The 21,434-nt window shown below is 35.1% G+C and overlaps 1 protein-coding gene across 1 annotated transcript in view; it reads right to left on the reverse strand.

Annotated features, from left to right (window-relative positions):
* Positions 1-16,838: 16,838 nt before the first annotated feature.
* The window catches only part of LOC127856498 (uncharacterized), an 8,125-nt gene continuing 3,529 nt past the window's right edge, over positions 16,839-21,434 (reverse strand). The window contains exons 2-4 of the mRNA XM_052392755.1: positions 20,457-20,556; positions 19,766-19,879; positions 16,839-19,286 (exon numbers count right to left, since the gene is read on the reverse strand). Coding sequence (XP_052248715.1) covers positions 17,178-19,286; positions 19,766-19,879; positions 20,457-20,546 — 2,313 coding nt within the window. The 5' untranslated portion in view covers positions 20,547-20,556 and the 3' untranslated portion in view covers positions 16,839-17,177. The remainder of the gene's footprint in view (positions 19,287-19,765; positions 19,880-20,456; positions 20,557-21,434) is intronic.

The raw sequence follows: 21,434 nt of genomic DNA on the forward strand, positions 1-21,434 counted from the left end.
ATTGGAAAGCAAATATTGCAGATTATTTATGAATTGTGCGATATTTGTATTGCATTTTGTACATTCTAAAGTGTCAAAAGTATAGACTATGCACGGATTATAAACAATGACTTTGTAAATTGAACGAAATAAGGACAATGTGATACATTGACAATTCAAATAAGTCGCGTTTATAATAAATTGGAAAAAGAGTCTCGCACTTTTTTCAGTTGCAATATGCAGTATTGGACTATAGACAGAGTGATTTTCGGATGTAATTTTAAGTTAATGATATACATGTACTCAGCGTTTTGCTTTGAATGTGTAAAAATCGTTGTTTGGCGAAAGATATTATTTTATAACGCAGTCATGAAAACGAGCTATGAGCCGAATTAGAAGAAAAGGCTAGCATGTTACGACGACCATGTATATGTTACATCACTCAAACCAACAAGAACATATGAGTTTAAATTTTGCAAGCACACTCTCGCAGTTGGAAGCAACAGGGATTCCGCTAAATGATGCAAATCCCGACATTATTATATAGAGAATACTATGTTAGTGTGATTGTGTACTTAAATTTATCCCACGAGTGAAGAAAGGTTTACATGGCGAGGCTTTTGCCGAGCCTTGTAAGCCTTTCTGAGACGAGTATTCTGTTTATCCTACATTATTTTTTGTATTTTATATATTCCTGATGAAATCAAAATAGTAGTCTTTTACTGATCAAATTAAAGCAAAAACACATTAAATTAACTGAATATAACATTGCGTAGAATTATTAATTGTGATCTTTCCCGTTTACAGAATTCGATATAGTCCTTAATAATTCCACGCAAAAAAGAGAAAAAAAGTTACGAGACAAAATATCGCTATACGCATTGATTCAAATCTAATCAGCTTTCCTAATGTTACACACTCAAGTAGAACACAGACGGTTGTGTTCAAAATACAATTCTCGTTTCACCACTGTAAAATACCTAAAACACAAATGGCTGCCATTTTGAAATTTACAAAATGTGTAGACACTACGTGAAGCATGATTCAGCATTTATTCCCGCCGATATTGTTAATTTAGTATAGAAACAACTCTTCTTTTTACACACTTTTTTACTTACTGACATAAAAAAGTAAAATATCTACTGGTTACTGTTCAAATCACCGAAGTTGTGTTATAACCATGTTTATTTTCGTAAAGTTTAATTTGCTTCCATGACGAGTTAAAATTCTGGACACATTTCTTCATCGCCATCCATCGTTTCTATTTTAATGCACTTGATGTAAGCAGGCAATTCTTTGTGGATGGACATTCTTTGATCGACTGACAAATGAAAGACTTATTCATCAAAGAAATTACCCTTTTAATTCAACATTGATTTCCTTCGAAAAGTTAAAAGAACAATTCTGACACTTTTCTTAAATTTAATCCATCAATTGTTGAACAAAACATCACGTTATTCGAGTACATTCGACATTTTAACGAAATCAAAAATGCAGTCTCACCAGTTTCATTCCAGTTTTATATCCCAACACTGTTATTCATATTCATCAAATATATAATAATCCATCGTAAACACACACACTCGTGAACTCGTTAAAAGACTGCGTACCCAATGACCTGAATGACGCAATCAGGGGTGAAAGGCCAAAAAAATAGCCCCTTTGTACATTTTCTAAAGATATCTGTGGGATAAATCTTATCTAAAAATATCCGTGGAGAAAACCTTATATTTTCTTTACAAGTCGTATTTGTTCTTTAAAATCATTAAGCTGTAGGATAAAAAAAAATTCCCTGGTCATATGTTCGTAAACACTTTAAATAATTTGATGAACTCATAGTTACAATGTACACTTTATTTAATTGTGAAATCATTTGTAAATGAATTTGTTAAAAAAAAAAACATGTCGCTGTTTATTTTGTTGGTTTACGAACTTCGCGCAAAAATTACGTCACTAGAAAATGCATTGTGAGAATGTTTTGGTTAAATTTACCGGTGGTTAAATTCCGCTATGCGCGGTTAGGTTACTTTGCGGTTTATCGTGTTTATACAATCGAGTTACCTTGAAGGTTACTTAACCTGAATAACCGAAAACTAACCAAGGTTTGAAAGTTACCAAGCGGTAATTTTAGCCATCGTTTATACAATCGGGTGCAGTTGTTTATAAATATATATATTAATTTCGATATTTTACATGTCTCACCCAGTCCTCTAAGCCGAAATGATCCGTAAAACACAATTGCGTCTTTGTGTCGTATGAACGAATCTGCATGAAAACTACATTTAGACTCACATCGTACATCGAATCAATTCTGTCGTCAGTTGTCAAAACGAAAGTACGGTTGATATTCAAATGGATTTTTTTTCTCTTTCCTGGATATTGTTTTAGTATGTTGATGCTGCATTGACAAATATGAGTGTACATGAAGTGAAAACACCAAAAATAAACAACGGCTGCGTTAGAAACCTATATACTGTAAGATGCCCATAATATCACTTTAAATAGATTTAAGAAATTATTTATAGACGTGAACACTATTTATTTAAACGGGAATGTGTGCTATAGTTTAAAGTTAATGCGCATTTGCAATCAAATGTACGGTGTGCAATACAATTAAATAACAAACCGCCGATGGTTACCTATAGAAAATACGGCTGAACTATAACGCGTTGAATTAACATTTATGCTAAAAAGATCATGGTCATATTAAACCTGGCAAGTTGGTAACCTAAATGTAGTTTAAGTGCATTTTCGTTCATACGACACAAAGACACAATTTTGTTTTTCGGATCTTTTCGGCTTAGAGGACTGGGTGAGTCACGTAAAATATCGAATGTAAAATATATTTTAATAAACAACTGGTTGCAAGATGAGCTGCAGATAATTGGTCAGTTACCACATTTTAACTAACTCTATTGACCTGTTAATTCTTTTCAACAGTGAAAAATGCCCATAATATCACTTTAAAGGCGATTTCACATTTTAATATACCATTTGCCTTAAAAGCAAAAAGCAAAAATAACCATAGATGACTGTTAAGAAAATGATCAACGACAAAAGTTCGGGCGCTTTGCTTTTTTACAACAACCATGCCAATTAACGCAAGAGAATCATCTTAGTAATGAGGTCCGTGGAACTGTATTGATTCAAGAAAAACAAAAAGTTATGGTCGTGAATGAAAAAATAGGGGTTATGACGGTGTATGCTCGTTTATATATATATCTAAGCTCGATTACATTAGCTCGATTACATCGAAAGCCTAAGGCTTATTGAAACGCTTTCGATTCCGTTTCCTGGGACAAAAAACCAGTACTTGGTGTCTTTGAGGCAGATCGAAAGGACGCTCCCACCGTGCGGATCGAACCCATGACCTCCCGGTCGCTAAGCAGACACCATGGCCACTTCGCCACGGCGATGCCATTTTTTTCTGGTCGAGCAGCAAAAACGTCACGAGTTCACTGTTAAGGTCGCGACCGCTGATGACGAACGCCAAGCAAAGACGGAGTTATTTTCGATTTCTTTACAATATTGGCCATTTTGACCTTATTTCTGAAAGATCCATTAAAGAAGCATCTACATCAACATTAGCAAACCACACCTTATTGCTATAATGATACTTTGTAGTCGTTTTGGAATAAAGCGGTTTTGACAAAGCTTCTTCATTCTATTATTTGTCAACAGTGCCCTGCTTGTTAAGAATTTAGTGCAGCCTTGCTTACAGATGAAATACTAGTATTGTGTTAAACAGGGAAATAAGTATAAATCGCAGAATAATGGCAATAAAAGGTCGCCATAAACATCTCGTTAATAGCCACTGTTACAACAATACCAATTGTGTGTTATAAAAACACAAATAAAACGATTATTTGTATTGACTCTTCATTAAATATACTTGGGGAAAGTCAACTCTATGATTACGTTATACCACCGGCATATATAGTGATATCTTCGGGCGTTATCTTACAAAGGTGCGGTTGTTGGTCGATTAGCTGATAAGGTTATAAGAACGATGAAAACGGTAACGTTGCTTAACCAACCGATTGCAGCTCTGTGAAGGCGACTCGCCTTTAAAATCTATCATGTTCAGTACCACAACAATTAGCAAAAAACGCACTAGGCTAATAATGCATTAAAATGATATTCACGTCAAGGAAATGCTGAATCAAATATGTTGCGTAAATGCAAAAGCCACTTTTAGAATGCAAAACCACTCAATTGTCATGAGATACATAGTACAGTGTTGACAAAAAAGTAAAGATATATTGTCTTTAGTCCAGTGGCGAAACCAGAACGGCACCGTTTTCATTCGATTCCCGATTATAACTCATAAGTCAGTGACCGCGTCGTCAAACCAATTCAACAAAACATTATTGTTCGAATTATCCTTCATGACGCATTATAAATAGCAACACAGGTTTGGATGGGGTCGGTGTAGCGTAAAAGACCTGCAAGACCCGTAAAAATGCAAGTGCATGTGCAAAGCGATCACACCATCCGGCGTAAAAAGTGCAAGTTGTGTACGTAAATATATCAATAAATGTACGATAAGTGATGATCATTAACTTTCTTATCATGATATAATGTCAGCCTCTAAAGCCATGCTGTTGATTGCATAGATTTAATAATAATTAGCGGTTAAATGTAAGTTTTTACGGTGATATAAGGGTGACATATAATGTTCTTCACTATGCAAGTAGCAGGCTTTTTCGGCACCAAGCTCTTTCGGTCCAGTCCGAAAATTCATGTCTATTCGGCACCAAGCTTTTTCGGCAACAAATTGACCAAGCCTATTCGGTCCTATATGCAATAACACCTTTTCCTTTAGAACTTAATTACTTACAGCGGTGTTACATTAGTTAGCGGTTCGTTTGTTGAAAATGATCTTTTGATTTTTTATTATAATTAAATAAAGGTGTTTAAGATAAGTACTTATTTGATATGTTTCATTTGTTGTCGGTTCGTTTGTTTGTATTGGTTTTGATAATGCAAGATTAAATGAAATCAATTGAAAACCATTATCGTTTTACAAACTGATTCCAATGTATGTAATTGTTTATATTGTTAAATGTGTTGGCTTTTTATTGAATCGATTGTCGGTTCGTTTGTTAACTATTGCGTTTGATTAAAGGTGAAAATGATTGGTAGTTTGTTTGATATGTTCAATTGTTGTTTTTTGTCGGTTATTAATGCCATTCAGTATAAATGATTTTGTGTGTGCGAGAATATATATGGGTCCTGCTCTGTGGAAATAGGGTTTAATGCATGTGTGTAAGTGTCGTCTCCGATTAGCCTGTGCAGTTCGTACAGGCTAATCAGGGTTCACACTTTCCGCTTTTATGATACTTTTCGTTTACAGAAAGTCTCTTGTTAGCAAAAATCAAGTTTAGGCGGATTTCGTCGTCCCTGATTTACGTGTTAACTTTCAGGTTTAAATAAACTTTCGCTAATTCCCGCATGTTCGGGAATACCCGACCTCTCTCATATTTTCATATTCTGTTTTGTCCATTGGCTATACCTTTCGCTCAGATATTTGGGAAGCCATCTGCACTCAACTCGATAATAAATTGGAAACAGTGCGCTATTGGTCCGTGCTTCCTAAAAGATACGTCATGTTTCCAGCGAAGGAAGCTTTGGTTATTGGCGTATTGGCACTGTAAAAACAGGCCACATTTGCCAATAGAAGGCGCTTATAGCACGTGCTATGATTAGTTTGTAACTCCATTCGTTTATATTTCGATATAGGGAAACGAAAGTAGACCGGAATGTTCGCCGGGAATTTCGATACGTTATCTGCAAACCTGAAGGTTACATTAAACGCGTTAAACGCGCACGATTTCAGCCTGGCGTATATATTCAACAAGGGTAATGTACGCAATATCACTTTTCAGAATCGCCTAATAATCTAGCGTAACATATACATTTATTTAACATTAACTATCACGATGGAGTTATTTGCAGCTACCGCTTGCATACTCTGCGCGGCGCTTTTTGCGTTCTTGCTTGCGATTAATCGCTTTCGGCTATATATCAAACTGAAAGAACCTAATAATAATCTATGTGCCACGGAAAACACGTGCTGCGGTGAAATAAAATTGCAAAATGGTGAACTGCCGGCTGGAAAACTGCCGACTAGAAAACCGCCGGCGAGAATGCCGACTGTCATGCCGTCGGATGAATACGCCGAAAAAGTAGTCCCCCTAAGCGTGAATTATCATTTCACGCGGAAAGGCAACTACAAGTGCGGATTTTGTTTTCACACTGCGAAAACATGGTTTGTGTTACCACTTGACGATGCAAAGAGAGGCCTAGAACTCTTGAAAAATGCGGGTAAGTGGTTGATCAATATACTTTGATATGAGCGGCGTTCTGCGAAAACTGGGCTTAACGCATGTCCGTTGAGTCATTCCAAATTAGTCTGTGCTTACTTTGCAGTCCACGCAGGCTAATCAGGGATGACTCTTTCAGCGTCTACTGAATTGTCCGTTTGAAGAAAAACTCTTCTAAACGAAAATCGACTTTAAACGGAAAGTTTCGTCCATGATTAGCCTGTACGGACTGCACAGGCTAATTTGGAATGACACTTAAAGTTGAGCCCAGTTTTCCTAGAATGAAGCTCTACTGAAGTAGTTGTTTCACGCGATTCGTCGTCGAAAATGGCTTGTTTAAGACAATAGAGCTGTCTTTTGTTGAGTTAAGAAAATATAATCTTCTAGATACTGATGTTTATTTGGAGAATCTAAAATGTCTTATGATGCAAAGGAAATAAATTATTGAATTGATTAAAATCGATCAGACTCATATTTTCAAAGTGCATTCTTTATGTCTGTATGATGTTTTATTTCCTTGTTACTTTTTGATGTGAGAAATTTTGAACGTTACCTCGATGCGTGTTTGTTTGTTGAGATTTAAACTTCGAAAAACTCGTATGTTTAAATCTCACCATTCAACCGGATTTTATGAATCATCAAAAAAATACATAAGCCTCGCTCTGTGAAAAGGAGGTTAATTGCATATGCGTAAAGTGTCGTCCCAGAATAGCCTGTGCTTTGATTTTCTATCAATCATGTTCATGTGTTTGCTAGTATTATTTTTTGTTTGAATGTTTATACCTTGTACTTGATTATTATTGACAATGTTTTACTCGTCTTTTTCGCATATATCTCGACTTTTATTTTTTTATAAATATATTTTAATTTATAATTATCGGTTGTTTTATTTAAAAAATAATAAATACAGTGTATGCGTTTGTTTTTTTTTATTCTTATATTATAGAAGATTTGTTTTTTGTGTGCTTTTTTCTGATTTGCATCATCACATGTACAGCAGTAACACCATCGTCATAATCGCCGTCACAATCACCAACACCATCAACATCATCACCACCTTTGTTTGGTTTGTTAAACACACGGCAGGTGGAGAGCGGACCAGTTTTCCTCAAATGGCTAGGGGCGGATCCAAAATTGTCGGTGCGTTGGAGCTATGATCTTTTTAAATCACAATTGGAAGTAACTAATGCTGTATTTTAAAATCGTAAAAATTGCATAAGTCAGAGATATGACTCTGGTGTCATCTGTCTAGGCACTATTAAGATTGATCACGCGAGTCTTAAACCCATGTAAAATTGAATTATAAGTACCAACACATCATAGAGACAATGTACGAATTTATAATCGTTCTAAGCTGTATAAAGTTTCCCCTTAAATATGACTACGTTAGGTGTTAATATATTGACAATATTTAATTAAAATATGACTACGTTAGGTGTTAATATATTGACAATATTTAATTAAAATATGACTACGTTAGGTATTAATATATATTGACAATATTTAATTAAAATATGACGTTAGGTGTTAATATATTGACAATATTTAATTAAAATATGACTACGTTAGGTGTTAATATATTGACAATATATAATTAAAATATGACTACGTTAGGTGTTAATATATTGACAATATTTAATTAAAATATGACTACGTTAGGTGTTAATATATTGACAATATTTAATTAAAATATGACTACGTTAGGTGTTAATATATTGACAATATTTAATTAAAATATGACTATGTTAGGTGTTAATATATTGACAATATTTAATTAAAATATGACTACATTAGGTGTTAATATATTGACAATATTTAATTAAAATATGACTACGTTAGGTCTTAATATATTGACAATATTTAATTAAAATATGACTACGTTAGGTGTTAATATATTGACAATATTTAATTAAAATATGACTACGTTAGGTGTTAAAATATTGACAATAATTAACAAGCAGATAAAGGGTAAATAACTAGAAAAAAAGTAGACCTACCTTCGATTAACCGGTATATTTTTCAATCAATGCCGCTTCACACTATATTATTCAGTTTATTCTTACAATCCCTTGCAATACGGTTACATTACATGCTAGAACAGAACAACAACTATGCTTTGTTTTGCTTATGGTTCGTGTTCTGTAGTGTAGTAAGAGTAAGAGTAGTGGTTAGGTACAATAATTTATCTCGTAACAGAGTTTCTGATGTTTTATTGGTTTCTATAGCGAATGCGTATTTTCTAGTATATAGTTAATTAAATAATCAAATCCGAAGTAGTGCAATGAACAAAAACACTACGATACGATAATGCATTACATGCTTTAATGGTACTTACAATGAATAACGACTGGGATACACAAATAAAACATGAGAATATGTTCCACTCAATTGATACACAGCACAACATTTGACATCTTTATAAGTCTCTTACTGATTTCAACGGAGGAGATTGTAAGTAAGGCCTCGGTCTGTCATGTCAATCTGTCTGTCCGTGCGATCCTGCGGTTGCTCGAAAAGACATGTGGATGCCTTTTGGTATACATGTGCTTATAAATGGCAATGTGAGGATTATGCGACGTTTCACAACACTTAGGTTTACATGTACTTATAGATGGCAATGTGAGGATTTTGCGACGTTTCACAACACTTAGGTTTACATGTACTTATAAATGGCAATGTAAGGATTATGCGACGTTTCACAACACTTAGGTTTACATGTACTTATAAATGGAAATAAGAGGATAGAAAAACAATTTTATAGAATATTGTTATATTGTTGCTTTATTGTTTTCACATACGTATGGTACATGCACAAAAATAGCATAAAAATAAAGCTAATATTTGATTTAACATTGGCATGCATAATATGGCTGAATGCTATACTTTTAATTATTACCTCTATTACAACTTGAGTATGTTACTTTATGAGTGTTATATCCATTTATATTTGGATCGAAGTATATAATCTAAATAATATTATTCTATACCGACTAAATATTATAAGTAAATGGCATTATATTCGAAAAACCGTTCGGCGTATTTGTGAGTGCGAATTTATTTGTATATAGATTATACTACTTATATTAAACCCATGCGCGATGTAGAGCGTTTTGAAGGCCTGTCGATTACATAGAGTAATTAAGATGTTCTACCAAAAAAACGTTCGAACAAGGGATGACGAACAATCAATTTCTCTTGGACTCGTTGATATGGATGATGTATTTATTCTTGGGTAAACCGTTCGATGAAATAAGATTCTTTTACTTATATGAGCCTTGTTCTGAGAAAACTGGGCTTAATGCGTGTGCGTAAAGTGTCATCCCAAATTAACCTGTGCAGTCCGCACAGGCTAATCATGGACGACACTTTCCGCCTAAACTTGATTTTCGGTAAGGAGGGACTTCATTGAAACTAAAAATCCCATAAAAGCGGAAAGTGTCGTCCCTGATTAGCCTGTGCGGACTGCACTGGCTAATCTGGGACGATATTGTACGCACATACATTAAGCCCAGTTTTTTTCAGAACGCGACTCATAAATTGTTAAACGGTCTTATGGTGCTCCATTCGGGTCCTACCCTTTGCTGAGCTCATTGAATCTCACACGTGATAATATTGCACGTGCACATTTGTACAGAATCCAGATAGGGCCAAGTTGAGTGTCGCGTGTCGACCTTCGAGGTCGACACACGACAATCAAGCGACATTCTCTCGACGCTCAATACGACGCGCGACAATCATGCGACAATCAATATTTGAGTGTCGCATATCGCGCTGGGTTTTAGAAAAAAAAATATCGCAGAAAATCTTGACTGTCGACTGAATTGTCGCGCGTCGTATCGAGCGTCGAGAGAATGTCGCTTGAATGTCGTGTGTCGACCTTCGAGCGCGACACTCGACATTCCCTCGACATTCTCTCGACGCACGATACGACGCGCATTTAATATGATATATCGCGAAAATGTCGCCTGTCGACTTAAAAATCACTAGGTCGACACACGACATTCTCTCGACGCACGACATTCTCTCGACGTATTCGCTCAATACGACACTCGCGCGATATATCGAGCAAATATCGCGTAAGTGTCGTATGTCGACCGGTGTGGGAGTAATTTTTTAATCATCACGCAAGTTGTTATAGTAACTTTTTCAGATTAGGTAAAAATAGCAAGATCTAGTAGCAGCAATAACAGTAGCAGCAGCAACAGTAGCAGCAGCAGCAGTAGCAGCAGTAGCAGCAATTGCAGCAGCAGTAGCAGCAGTAACAGCAGTAGTAGCAGTAGCAGCAGTAGCAACAGTAACAGTATTAGAAGTTGTAGTTGTAGTAGCAGTAAAAGTAGCTGCAGTAGATGCAGTAACAACAGCATCAGTAGAGGCAGCAGCAGTAGCAGCAGCAGCAGTAGCAGCAACAGCAGTAGAAGCAGCAGTAGCAACAGTTGCAGGAGTAACAGCAGTATCAGCAGTAGAAGGAGTAGCAGCAGTAGCTGTAGTAGCAGAAGTAGCTGCAGTAGTAGAAGTAGTAGTAGCAATAGTAGTAGAAACAGTAGTAGTAGTTGGAGTAGTTGTAGTAGTTGTAGTAGTAGTAGCAGTAGTAGTAGTAGTAGTAGTAGTAGTAGTAGTAGTTGTAGTAGTAGTAGTAGTAGTAGTAGTAGTAGTAGTAGTAGTAGTAGTAGTAGTAGTAGTAGTAGTAGTAGTAGTAGTAGTAGTAGTAGTAGTCGTAATTGTAGTAGCGGTAGTGGAAGTGAGACTGGTAGTAGTGGTATTGGTAGTGAGACTCGTGGTCGTGGTAGTTGTAGTTGTAGTAGTAACAGAATCAGGAGTAGTAATAGTAGCAGTAGCAGTGTAGTAGCAGTACCAGCACCACCAGCAGTAGCAGAAGTAGTAGTTGTTGTAGTAGTAGTATTAGCTGCAGTAGACGCAGTAGCAGCAGCAGTAGCAGCAGAAGCAGCAGTAGCGGCAGTAGCAGCATTATTATTATTATTATTAGTAGTAGTAGTAGTAGTATTAGTAGTAGTAGTAGTGGTAGTAGTAGTAGTAGTAGTAGTAGTAGTAGTAGTAGTAGTAGTAGTAGTAGTAGTAGTAGTAGTAGTAGTAGTAGTAGAAGTAGTAGCAGCAGCAGCTGCAGTAGCAGCAGCAGCAGCAGTAGCAGCAGTAGTAGAAGCAGTAGCAGCAGTAGCAGGAGTAACAGCAGTAGCAGCAGTAGCAGTAGTAGCAGTAGTAGCAGAAGTAGCAGCAGTAGTAATAGTATTAGTAGTTGTAGTAGTAGTAGTAGTATTAGCTGCAAAATAAGCAGTAACAGCAGCATCAGTAGCAGCAGTAGCAGCAGCAGCAACAGTAGCAGCAGCAGCAGTAGCAGCAGTAGTAGCAGTAGCAGCTGTAGCAGGAGTAACAGCAGCAGCAGCAGTAGCAGTAGTAGCAGAAGTAACAGAAGTAGCAGCAGTAGTAGTAGTAGAAGCAGTACTAGTAGTAGCAGTAGTAGTAGTAGTAGTAGTAGTTGTAGTAGAAGTAGTAGTAGAAGTAGTAGTAGTAGTAGTAGTAGTAGTAGTAGTAGTAGTAGTAGTAGTAGTAGTAGTAGTAGTAGTAGTAGTAGTAGTAGTAGTAGTAGTCATAGTAGTAGAAGTAGTAGTAGTAGTAGTACAAGTAGTAGTAGTAGTAGTAGTAGTAGTAGTAGTAGTAGTAGTAGAAGTAGTAGTAGTAGAAGTAGTAGTAGTAATAGTAGTAGTATTAGTAGTAGTAGCAGAAGTAGCAGTAGTAGTAGCTGTAGTGGTAGTGAGACTGGTGGTAGTGGGACTTGTGGTAGTGGTAGTTGTAGTTGTAGAAGTAGCAGAATCAGGAGAAGTAATAGTAGCAGTAGCAGCACTACCAACAGTAGCAGTATTTGTAGTTGTTGTAATGGTTTGTAGTAGCTGCATTAGAAGCAGTAGCAGTATGAGCAGTAGCGGTAGCAGGAGTAGCAGCATTAGAAGCAGTAGCAGTAGTAGCATAAGTAGCAGCAGTAGTAGAAGTTGTAGCAGTACTAGTAGTAGCTGTAGTAGTAGTTGCAGCACCACCAACAGTAGCAGTAATAGAAGTTGTAGTAGTAGTAGTAGTAGCTGCAGTAGAAGCAGTAGTCATGCGTGTTTGGATTTGTAGTAGTTGTGTCCCTTTGATTATACATGCATTTGATAATTCGCTTATTATGTTCGGGCATGTTAATTGCCTTTGTCCATTTAGTTTGAAAAACTAAAATGCGCTGAATTGATTGAGAACCTTTATTATTTGTATTTTTTTAGTTGGTACTGTACTTATGCCGTGTGACCATTATTTCGAATATTTGGCAAAAAGTGAATGCGGTAATACATAACCCGCGGAAGAAATAAAAAGTGAGTTTTCAGACTAGGCTGACTTCTATAATTTTATTTCAAGCCATGTTTGCACATGATAACTATACAAAATAATAATAATAATATAACAATAATAATAATCATAATATAATAATAACAATAATAATAATAATAATAATAATAATAATAATAATAATAATAATAATAATAATAATAATAATAATAATAATAATAATAATAATAATAATAATAATAATAATAATAATAATAATAATAACAATAATAATAATAATAATAATAATAATAAAATAATAATAATAATAACACATCTTATTTATAACTTGGCATTGTCAAAAAATAAACAATAGCAATAACAATATTGAATCAAATAAAAAACAAACATTATGTTACATAGACTATATTAAATGAAATGAACACAGATACACTTTAATAAATCACATTTTGAAGTAAATAATAAACATTTTTTTATTTCATTTTCAATCATATAAATCAATTTCAAATAGAGGAAATTAACTAAGAAAATTAACAATCGACAGTCATTCCAAACTAGAAAGCGTGTTGAAGTGATTTTAGTACAAAAACTGTATATCAGCAGATGAAATTGTTAGTGGTATAACACAATACAAACAACAGCAATAACCAGTATAAACATAGATGAAGTGCACTGGATAGAGATACGAGTTGCATTTACCTTTGAATTAGTACATTGTTTTTGCAGAGCGAACTGTACTAGGCAATTTGTCAAGATGCGTCTGCGATTATTTGTGAAAGGAGGTTTCATGCACACGTTTTTAGTTGTATATCTTTTGATTGGAATAACTTTTTTGACAAATATTGCAGAAAATGCTGTTTAATATTTGAGAAATATATGATAGCATATATTAATATATTCAGGGCAAATATTATCCAAATGATTTATAAGTTAAGCAATTGATATGACTGAATACCAAAAGCAGTTGGTGTTCTTCAAGGTTTATGCAAAATTATGTTGTCTCCCCATTATTTAATGTTTACCTGCATGTGTTTCCAATATGAGGAACAATAATTAACATATGTCATGATATATTAACTATAGTACACACATTTCAGTTCATTACTCAAAAAATAAGTAATGTGTTTAAGAAGAAAAAGTTTGGAATGTATCGTATCGTTTTGAATACATGTGCTACTTGTACTTCGTGTATCTCAAAACTAATGCTTATCTACAAATTCCAATAATTATATACACATGCTAACTATTTAATTATATTCACTTAAAACCCTGGACACATTGTAAGTATACATGGTCATGCATAAACGTTTACTTTTTCGTTGTCAGGTAGTTTTTACTTTCTATTCCGAATGCTTATACAAGCATAAAATATACATAAACTCGTTTATTGAATTAAAAATTCGATGGATTAGCATTTAATCAAGAGATGCCTTAAGACAGCGCACTCTACTATTGTGTCACTTTGATAGTATAATGACCGCTTACTGCACGCTTACTGTCAGTGAATTAATATAATAATTACAAAGCCATATTGAAAGTTGAATGTATTTATTAGATAAATAGAAAAGTTAAACAGATGAAAACGTTTTCATTAAAACAAAAGAAATGTTACCATGCCTTAAATTTAGAGTTTCATTTTTTTCCAAATCATTTGGGAAATTTAATTAAATTTGCAAGCATGGTGAGCATATACATTACATACGCAGAAAATTACAGCACGACACATTCCTCAAGGCTAAAGTGGAAACTATTTTTCTATCGCAAGCAAACGTGACCTTTAATCAACTGGCCTTAAATGCAATCATTACCCAGGTCTGTATGTAAAATACCTAAAATAATTCGGCACAATTTCTTCATATGAACTCAAGTTATTGAGTGGACATTTTTCTATTTATAAGAACAGTGACATTGATCTCACTTGCCCTAAATGCAGTCACACTACACAGACTGAAACAAACACAGAAATATTAACCCAATTATGCCTAGCGTCTAGAAAAAAGGCCTTGGCAAACAGCGTAGACCCGGGTGAGACGCCGTTTCATCAGGGTCTGCGCTGTTTGCTTAAAGGAATTTCTGTAACAAATATTCTAAATATAGAAATAAATATACTAGACATCCCTAATTTTGGAAATCAATTGATCCAATTTAGAAGGATGGAAGAGTACACTAGGCATAAATGGTATAAAGTCTATAAAAACAAACGGTTGAAGGTTAACTACATACACACACCATTACAGAAACATTACTCCATTCAAACTAAAGGTTTTGTGCAGAAACTCGTTTTATATTCTCAGTACCTTAGTAATAATCATATTAGTACAACTGGCACCAAATTCAATGCCTCGCTAGATCAGCATGTAATCTACCTACACACAACATTACAGAAACATTACTCCATTCAAACTAAAGGTTGTGTGCGGAAACTCGTTTTCAATTCTTAGAATCTTAGTAATAATCATCATAGTACCACTGACACCAAATCCAATTCCTCGCTAGATCAGCATGTAACCTACTTTCACACATTTCAGAACAATGTCTCCTCGTAACCGTTAGTGAACGTAATTTGTAGCAACGGTGACCTTGACCCAACTGACCAGAAATCATTACCTATCACCGCATTATCGGTCTACATGTCACCTAAATTATCAGAAAAAAACGGGGCTTAATGCTGCTTATTTGCATGTCAGAGTAATGGGCATTGACCTTCATACAATTACCCCAAAAATATTAAAGAAGTTCCAATTGAATAATTGCGATAAATCGGAAATATAGAGATGTTGAACGGTTACCTTTACCAATAACCAAGTTAAAAAAGGACCCGTTCTGCTAAATTGCACTTCATAGATTGTGCCCGTTTACCTTTCCCAGGTCATTAGGCAGACATCAACGCAGACGCCGTCTTCGACATTTGGATGAGTAGTAAAGCTCGAACTTTTCAGCGATTAGTCGAACTACACATGAACAAATGATATACATATTGAATGAATGTACGATGTAGCGCCATGTTCGACAAAAAAGGAAATTGTTTGCAAATATATAATGAAAGTGTGTACGATTTTGTGAAAAATGAAAAAAAAGTACTTCCCGTCTTTCTCCGCGTGAAAATACACAGGTTAGTTGAGAAGCGACACATGCGATCATTTGGGAAAAATACAACACTTTGTGCATCACTTTAGCATCAGGGTGTTTTTTTTAATGCTTCTATGGATTAACGGCTTGTACTGGAATGTTTATGTTGCTGAGAGAAAGATTTTGCGATTTTGATTATTGTAAAATTATAATAACTTACATTGTTCAAATAAATTTTGTTTTGCTCTGTACAAACTACAACATAACAAACGAGTATACCATTGTAGGGTTAATGGTTTAGGCTGCATTTGCCGTCTGATCCTCACGTTTATTATATAAATACTAAATAATGTACATATGTTTATGATACATGCGATCGGTTTATGTTTTATCTCATCATTTAATTAATAAAATTATCGAAATCAAACACACGATGAGTAAACTAAGCTTAATTTCGGCACTTCCGGGATAAAGCTGTCACGCGCAGAACATTAACGACAAGTGTTTATGTGCATGACGGATGTTATTGTTTATGTTCAAATGTATCGTCTTTTGCTGTTTGATGTTAATCGGGGTTGTTTACAAGTTATTTTGTTTATTAAAGCGAGATTATACGATTTTTTGTACGTGTTAAATTTTAATATACTGATAAAATATGTTACAATAATACAAAATAGGCAAGACAAATTATACATTAAAGCCTAATTGCAAAGTATGCAGCAAAGACAAATTAGCGCCCCGAGCCGATTGTGACGAAGATAATTCGTACATATTTTCCTACAATAACCGAAGAATTCGTCTTTTAATTAGGATCAGAGTTAGTGGTCGTGTGACGTATGAATAGATATCGTTGCAGGAATTTAACATGAACCGTTAAACTAAATTTAGATTCACATCGTACATGCATGATACACATCTGGTGAATTCGACTGTACAGACATTTTCAATATCAAAATTAAATATCTGGCTTATTTCGAATTTTCCGACACATGATCTTTTTAACTTTTATTGTAATTTATATTGATATATATTTATAATAAGTTGTTTACACATATTATATCAATTCATAAATATTTAACAAAATCGTATAATCTCGCTTTAAGACCGAAAATATTAAGCTTATGAACAGAGTCCCAGATATGATTTATTTCTTGGCATGAAAAAACATAATCTATTGGTCCAGGTTTTCTTTAACTAGCTGCATAAAGTAAATCTACACTCAATTAGAAGTATCTATAGCAATATCGCGGAACGCTCGTTTTCCATACTAATGCAAATGTCATAAAAGTAAGTGTACGCTTTCAATATTTTACAATATCTGTGCATTTAGTATGTTCTCGGAAAATGTTATGTTTAATAGTACATACAATTAAAACATTAAAATTAGAGAATAAGCTGACAACACCGTGTGCATCTCAATACATTCTTTTATAAGGTATTTTGTACTTTTACAAGTTGTCATTTTCATTCTTAAGTACTTATCAGACGATGCACACGCTGTACGTGACAGTTAGCAGCATTGTTCGTACGGTACCAACCCAACGACTCCGCGTAGTAATGTAATGCCCCTTCATAGTCGCCTTCCATTTCATAGCAGTGTCCAAGCAAATTGAGCGCTGTCTCAATGTGGTACATGTTGATTTTATTTCTTGAATCAAATACATAAGACTCGAGAATTCCAAGCACATGTAGCTGTTTTTCGCGTTCACCTAGTCCTCCATACGTGAGATACTGGAGATAGTGAAGGAAAGGAAGAGCAGCCACCTCAGCGTAGTCCATCCATTGTTTATCATAGAAATCTCTCTGTGAAACTTCTTCTTCAGTCATGTTGCGCTTCATTTCAAACCACAGTATGTATGGAGCGCAGTACGCTTCTTCTCTAACAAACTTGACACAGAATGCGAATGGTCGTTCACATAATACGTTGTCACAATTATCTGATATCATGTTAGCAAACACCTGGAGATCCCTGTCTCCTTTTATTTTTCTACATCCACACACAGCCTTTACCTTGCTATGATACCTCCTCTCCACGTCATCCAACACTTTAACTGCAGCTTGAAGATGACCGAAACAGTAAAGCACAGACGCTAACTTTAAGCGACTTGAAGCTACATCCGTTTTTAAAGAATATTTGAAACGCCTTATAATTTCGCTCAAAGCATGGTTACGTTGTCGCAAATATTTAGATGATTGCATTGAATTGTATAATGCGAACAGGTGGTTAATAAATTCTAAAGCAGCTGATTTCAATTTTGCATTCGTGTAATATTCAAAACATTTGCGTAATTTACAGTTTATATCTTGCTCGAAGATTGTATTCGAATGTTCTACCTCATATGTTATTAATCTTAATTGAACAAGAAACATTTCCAAGCGCTCAAACATCAGTGATAAACTGATAATGTTATGTATGCCTACACATCCTAGCACTTCCCCAGCTTGTCCAATGTGCCGTATACCACACCCTTGTAATCGATATCCTAATTTATCTATATCTATATAAAATAAATCGTGCATGTCGCTCTTTATCAAGTATTCCACGTACTGTAAAAGGCGCCTCTGCTGCGCAAAAGACATTTTCCCATCGAACAAGTTCACTCCTTCTATGATATAATGAGGGAATTTTCTAAATCCCAGCCACTTTCTTAATACATGTAAACATAGTAAAAGTAAGAACATAAGGTTATGTTCCTTCCACAGAGAAGGGTGTGTTCTCTCTATGATGTAAAACATTACAGTTTTACAATGAAAACTTGTGGTAAAATCACCCACCATTTTACTAAATAAGGATTGTTTAATTAATTTTAAAACAATATAACATTTAATTTGTGTCATACTAAAACTAAACATCAACATTCGTTCTATAAGGTTCGGAGACAGTCGCCATTCATCACGATTGTAATCACTATCAGGATGACCGGCTGGTACCAGGAAACACGGAGCTACTTGTGCAGCCTCAAGTAATTGGGCAGGCGGCCAGTCTCTACCTCTGCATCTGTCTATCCAGTGTTGTATTTCAGGAAGAGGGTGGCAAACGTGAAATGCGAGTACAATATCCCAGTTGGGTATAGGACTCACCGAAGGTCCATGTTTGGTTATCTCTCCTCTATCTTTAATTTTCTGCTCTGTTTCCTTTTTCCATTGTTCTGAGCTAAACAGTACTTGCCCAGAATCTTTCCGCACATACCTTTCATCACACAGTCTTGTCTCCGGCTCCGGTGTGTCTCCACTGATGACCTGAAGCAAGTACTGTTGCGGTGGATTGTGGTCGTCATGAAGCATCAGAAGGTTACTCATCCCAGCCTTCCAGTCTCTCCAGTCTGTCATGATGTTTGTATGGTAATAACTGTTTAGATAATCGATATCAGAATTGAGACCAGGAGTGGTGGTACCTTCTGATTGACTCCCAAAATGAAAACACTCAACTTTACCCCCCATTAGTTGCCCTGTTATCGTCTCCATGCTCTCCCTCAGCAAGTATGTTTCTCTCCTCTCCATTACGGTGAATTTCCCGGCTCCAATACCATCGAGTACTTCCGATAGCCGGATCGACAAAGCAGGAAAGTGCTCTGGAATCTGGATGAAAAAAGTTTTAATTCAGCACTGCGTTTGTTATGATTATTAAATCACCATCAGTGTTATATTTCTTTTTATATTTTTAAAGGCCTTAATTCACAATTTGACAATTTCAAACTTGTTGTAATATTCAACAAATAAAAGAACGGTATGTCAGTTCGTTTGTCGGTTGGATGCCAAAACGGTTAATGATTACACCTATAAATGCCTATAAGAGTGTATAAATATTCGATTGGTTTTAAATAAATATCTAATTGTCTTCACCATCACCTAGTGTAATGAGTTTCTGAAAACAAACAACTGCAAAGTAAACGAAGAAGTCTTCGTTGATATAACTATGACGACGCTAGTCCTAATTAGTATAGGGAAAACCCTCTCGTTATAATTATCAAATACAAATGTTGTTCACGCACCGATAAGCTTTAAATTGGATCTGTATAGTTAATTTCCTCAGTGAAAAACAAACCATAGTGTGTCACCTGCAAGTATGTAACAAGACGTCGATCCCGACTGTTTTTCGACCGCCTCGTCAAATTCGAATTTATACTAGCTCTTCTAGCACAAAGATCGAGTTTCGCACTTGGAACACGTACCTTGAAGAAACATATCAGTACACTTTATAACTAACGAAGTATTGTAACCTCTGTAAATAAATCATAACAAATAATATTATGCATTATTCGCCCATACAGTATGTTCGTTTCAATAGGGTCAATAAAACATAACGATTCCAAATGATTACGTATCAATTTATGCGTACATAGAAACCATTTTCAAGACGAAAGTCAAGAACATATTTTCCAAACGTGTACATTTGTTTATCATAAATATAAATTTTGTTCTGCAAATAGTGTTCTATTGAGCCACTAAAGCTATAAAATAATAACTCATGTGGCATAAATTCGTTACTTAGAGAATACGCTGACAACACCGTGTGTATCTCAATAAATTCTTTTCTAAGGTATTTTTTTACTCATGTGGCATAAATTCGTTACAACACAAACATGCACGTGAATATTGTCTTATATTTGCAACTTATATTTGGGTTTGTCCGTGATTTGCTGCGGAAAAAGTGCATGGTTATTGACATCTTTATAAAGGGGAAAATCAGCCGTCTGTCGTGCTAAAAAAGGAAATCATGCATGCATTAATCCATCTCAAAACACGAACCTTGTTCCTTGTTCCTGTTTCACGAGGCAATGCCGGCATACCCGGCAGACAATATACCGTCCTCGTGTTTGTATCATGTTCGTCTTCCATTGTCTCCAACCTGAATATAGCAGGAACGACTTTTCAATATTGTTTGGTTCAATCATGTTGAAATGAAGCATCACAGACATTACATGAGAAGAAATAATGCACAAAGCATGTTTTTATTTAAAAATTGTTCCTCTGCAAATGTTGAGCAAATTCATGGCTCGGACCTCTATGTTAGCAGAAACAGTAATATGGATGTTTTGCTCGGTTACTTTATCAAGGGAGTTACGCGGACACTGACGCCGATATTTAGGTGAGTTGTATAGCTCGAATTGTTCAGTGAAAAGTCGAAATAAAAAATGTTTTTGTTTTAAGACGGATACATTTTGGTAGTCCTTCGAATGTGGATATCAATTGTTAAGATTTGTTTTCATCAGTCGCCTAATGCCGAAATTAGAGAGCAGGGCATTCTTTATGTTTGTGTTTCCTTACATCGACATATAAATATTTCGTCCGTGGCATTTCAAAGATCTATCAATTAAAACTGTTATTGATAGATCCTTACGTAAATATATTTAAAGAAACAATAAATAATAACAATAGCACATATAATCTTACCTTTATAAAAATGATTTGTATAATCAGTTCATCGTTTGTAGTTTTTCGAATTTAACCAAGATTTGTTCAGCACTTTGAATGCAGTCAGTCAACTCCATTTAATAATGCGATGAATGTTAATAACAAACAGATTATTTAACTTACAACTTTTCGATTAAACATCCTTTCTAAGCCAATATACTGTATGTCAAATTATCTTTACACTAGTGCTTTATATATTATCAAGATTCAGAATGCGTTGAGTTAAGAATTCCAAATGTATATATGCCTGTGATCGTATAGTTTGTATGTGGGTTATTATAGTCACAATACGAGACGTGTTGACTTATTTTC

Source organism: Dreissena polymorpha, chromosome 13, assembly GCF_020536995.1.
Source record: "Dreissena polymorpha isolate Duluth1 chromosome 13, UMN_Dpol_1.0, whole genome shotgun sequence".
Classification (NCBI taxonomy): domain Eukaryota; kingdom Metazoa; phylum Mollusca; class Bivalvia; order Myida; family Dreissenidae; genus Dreissena; species Dreissena polymorpha.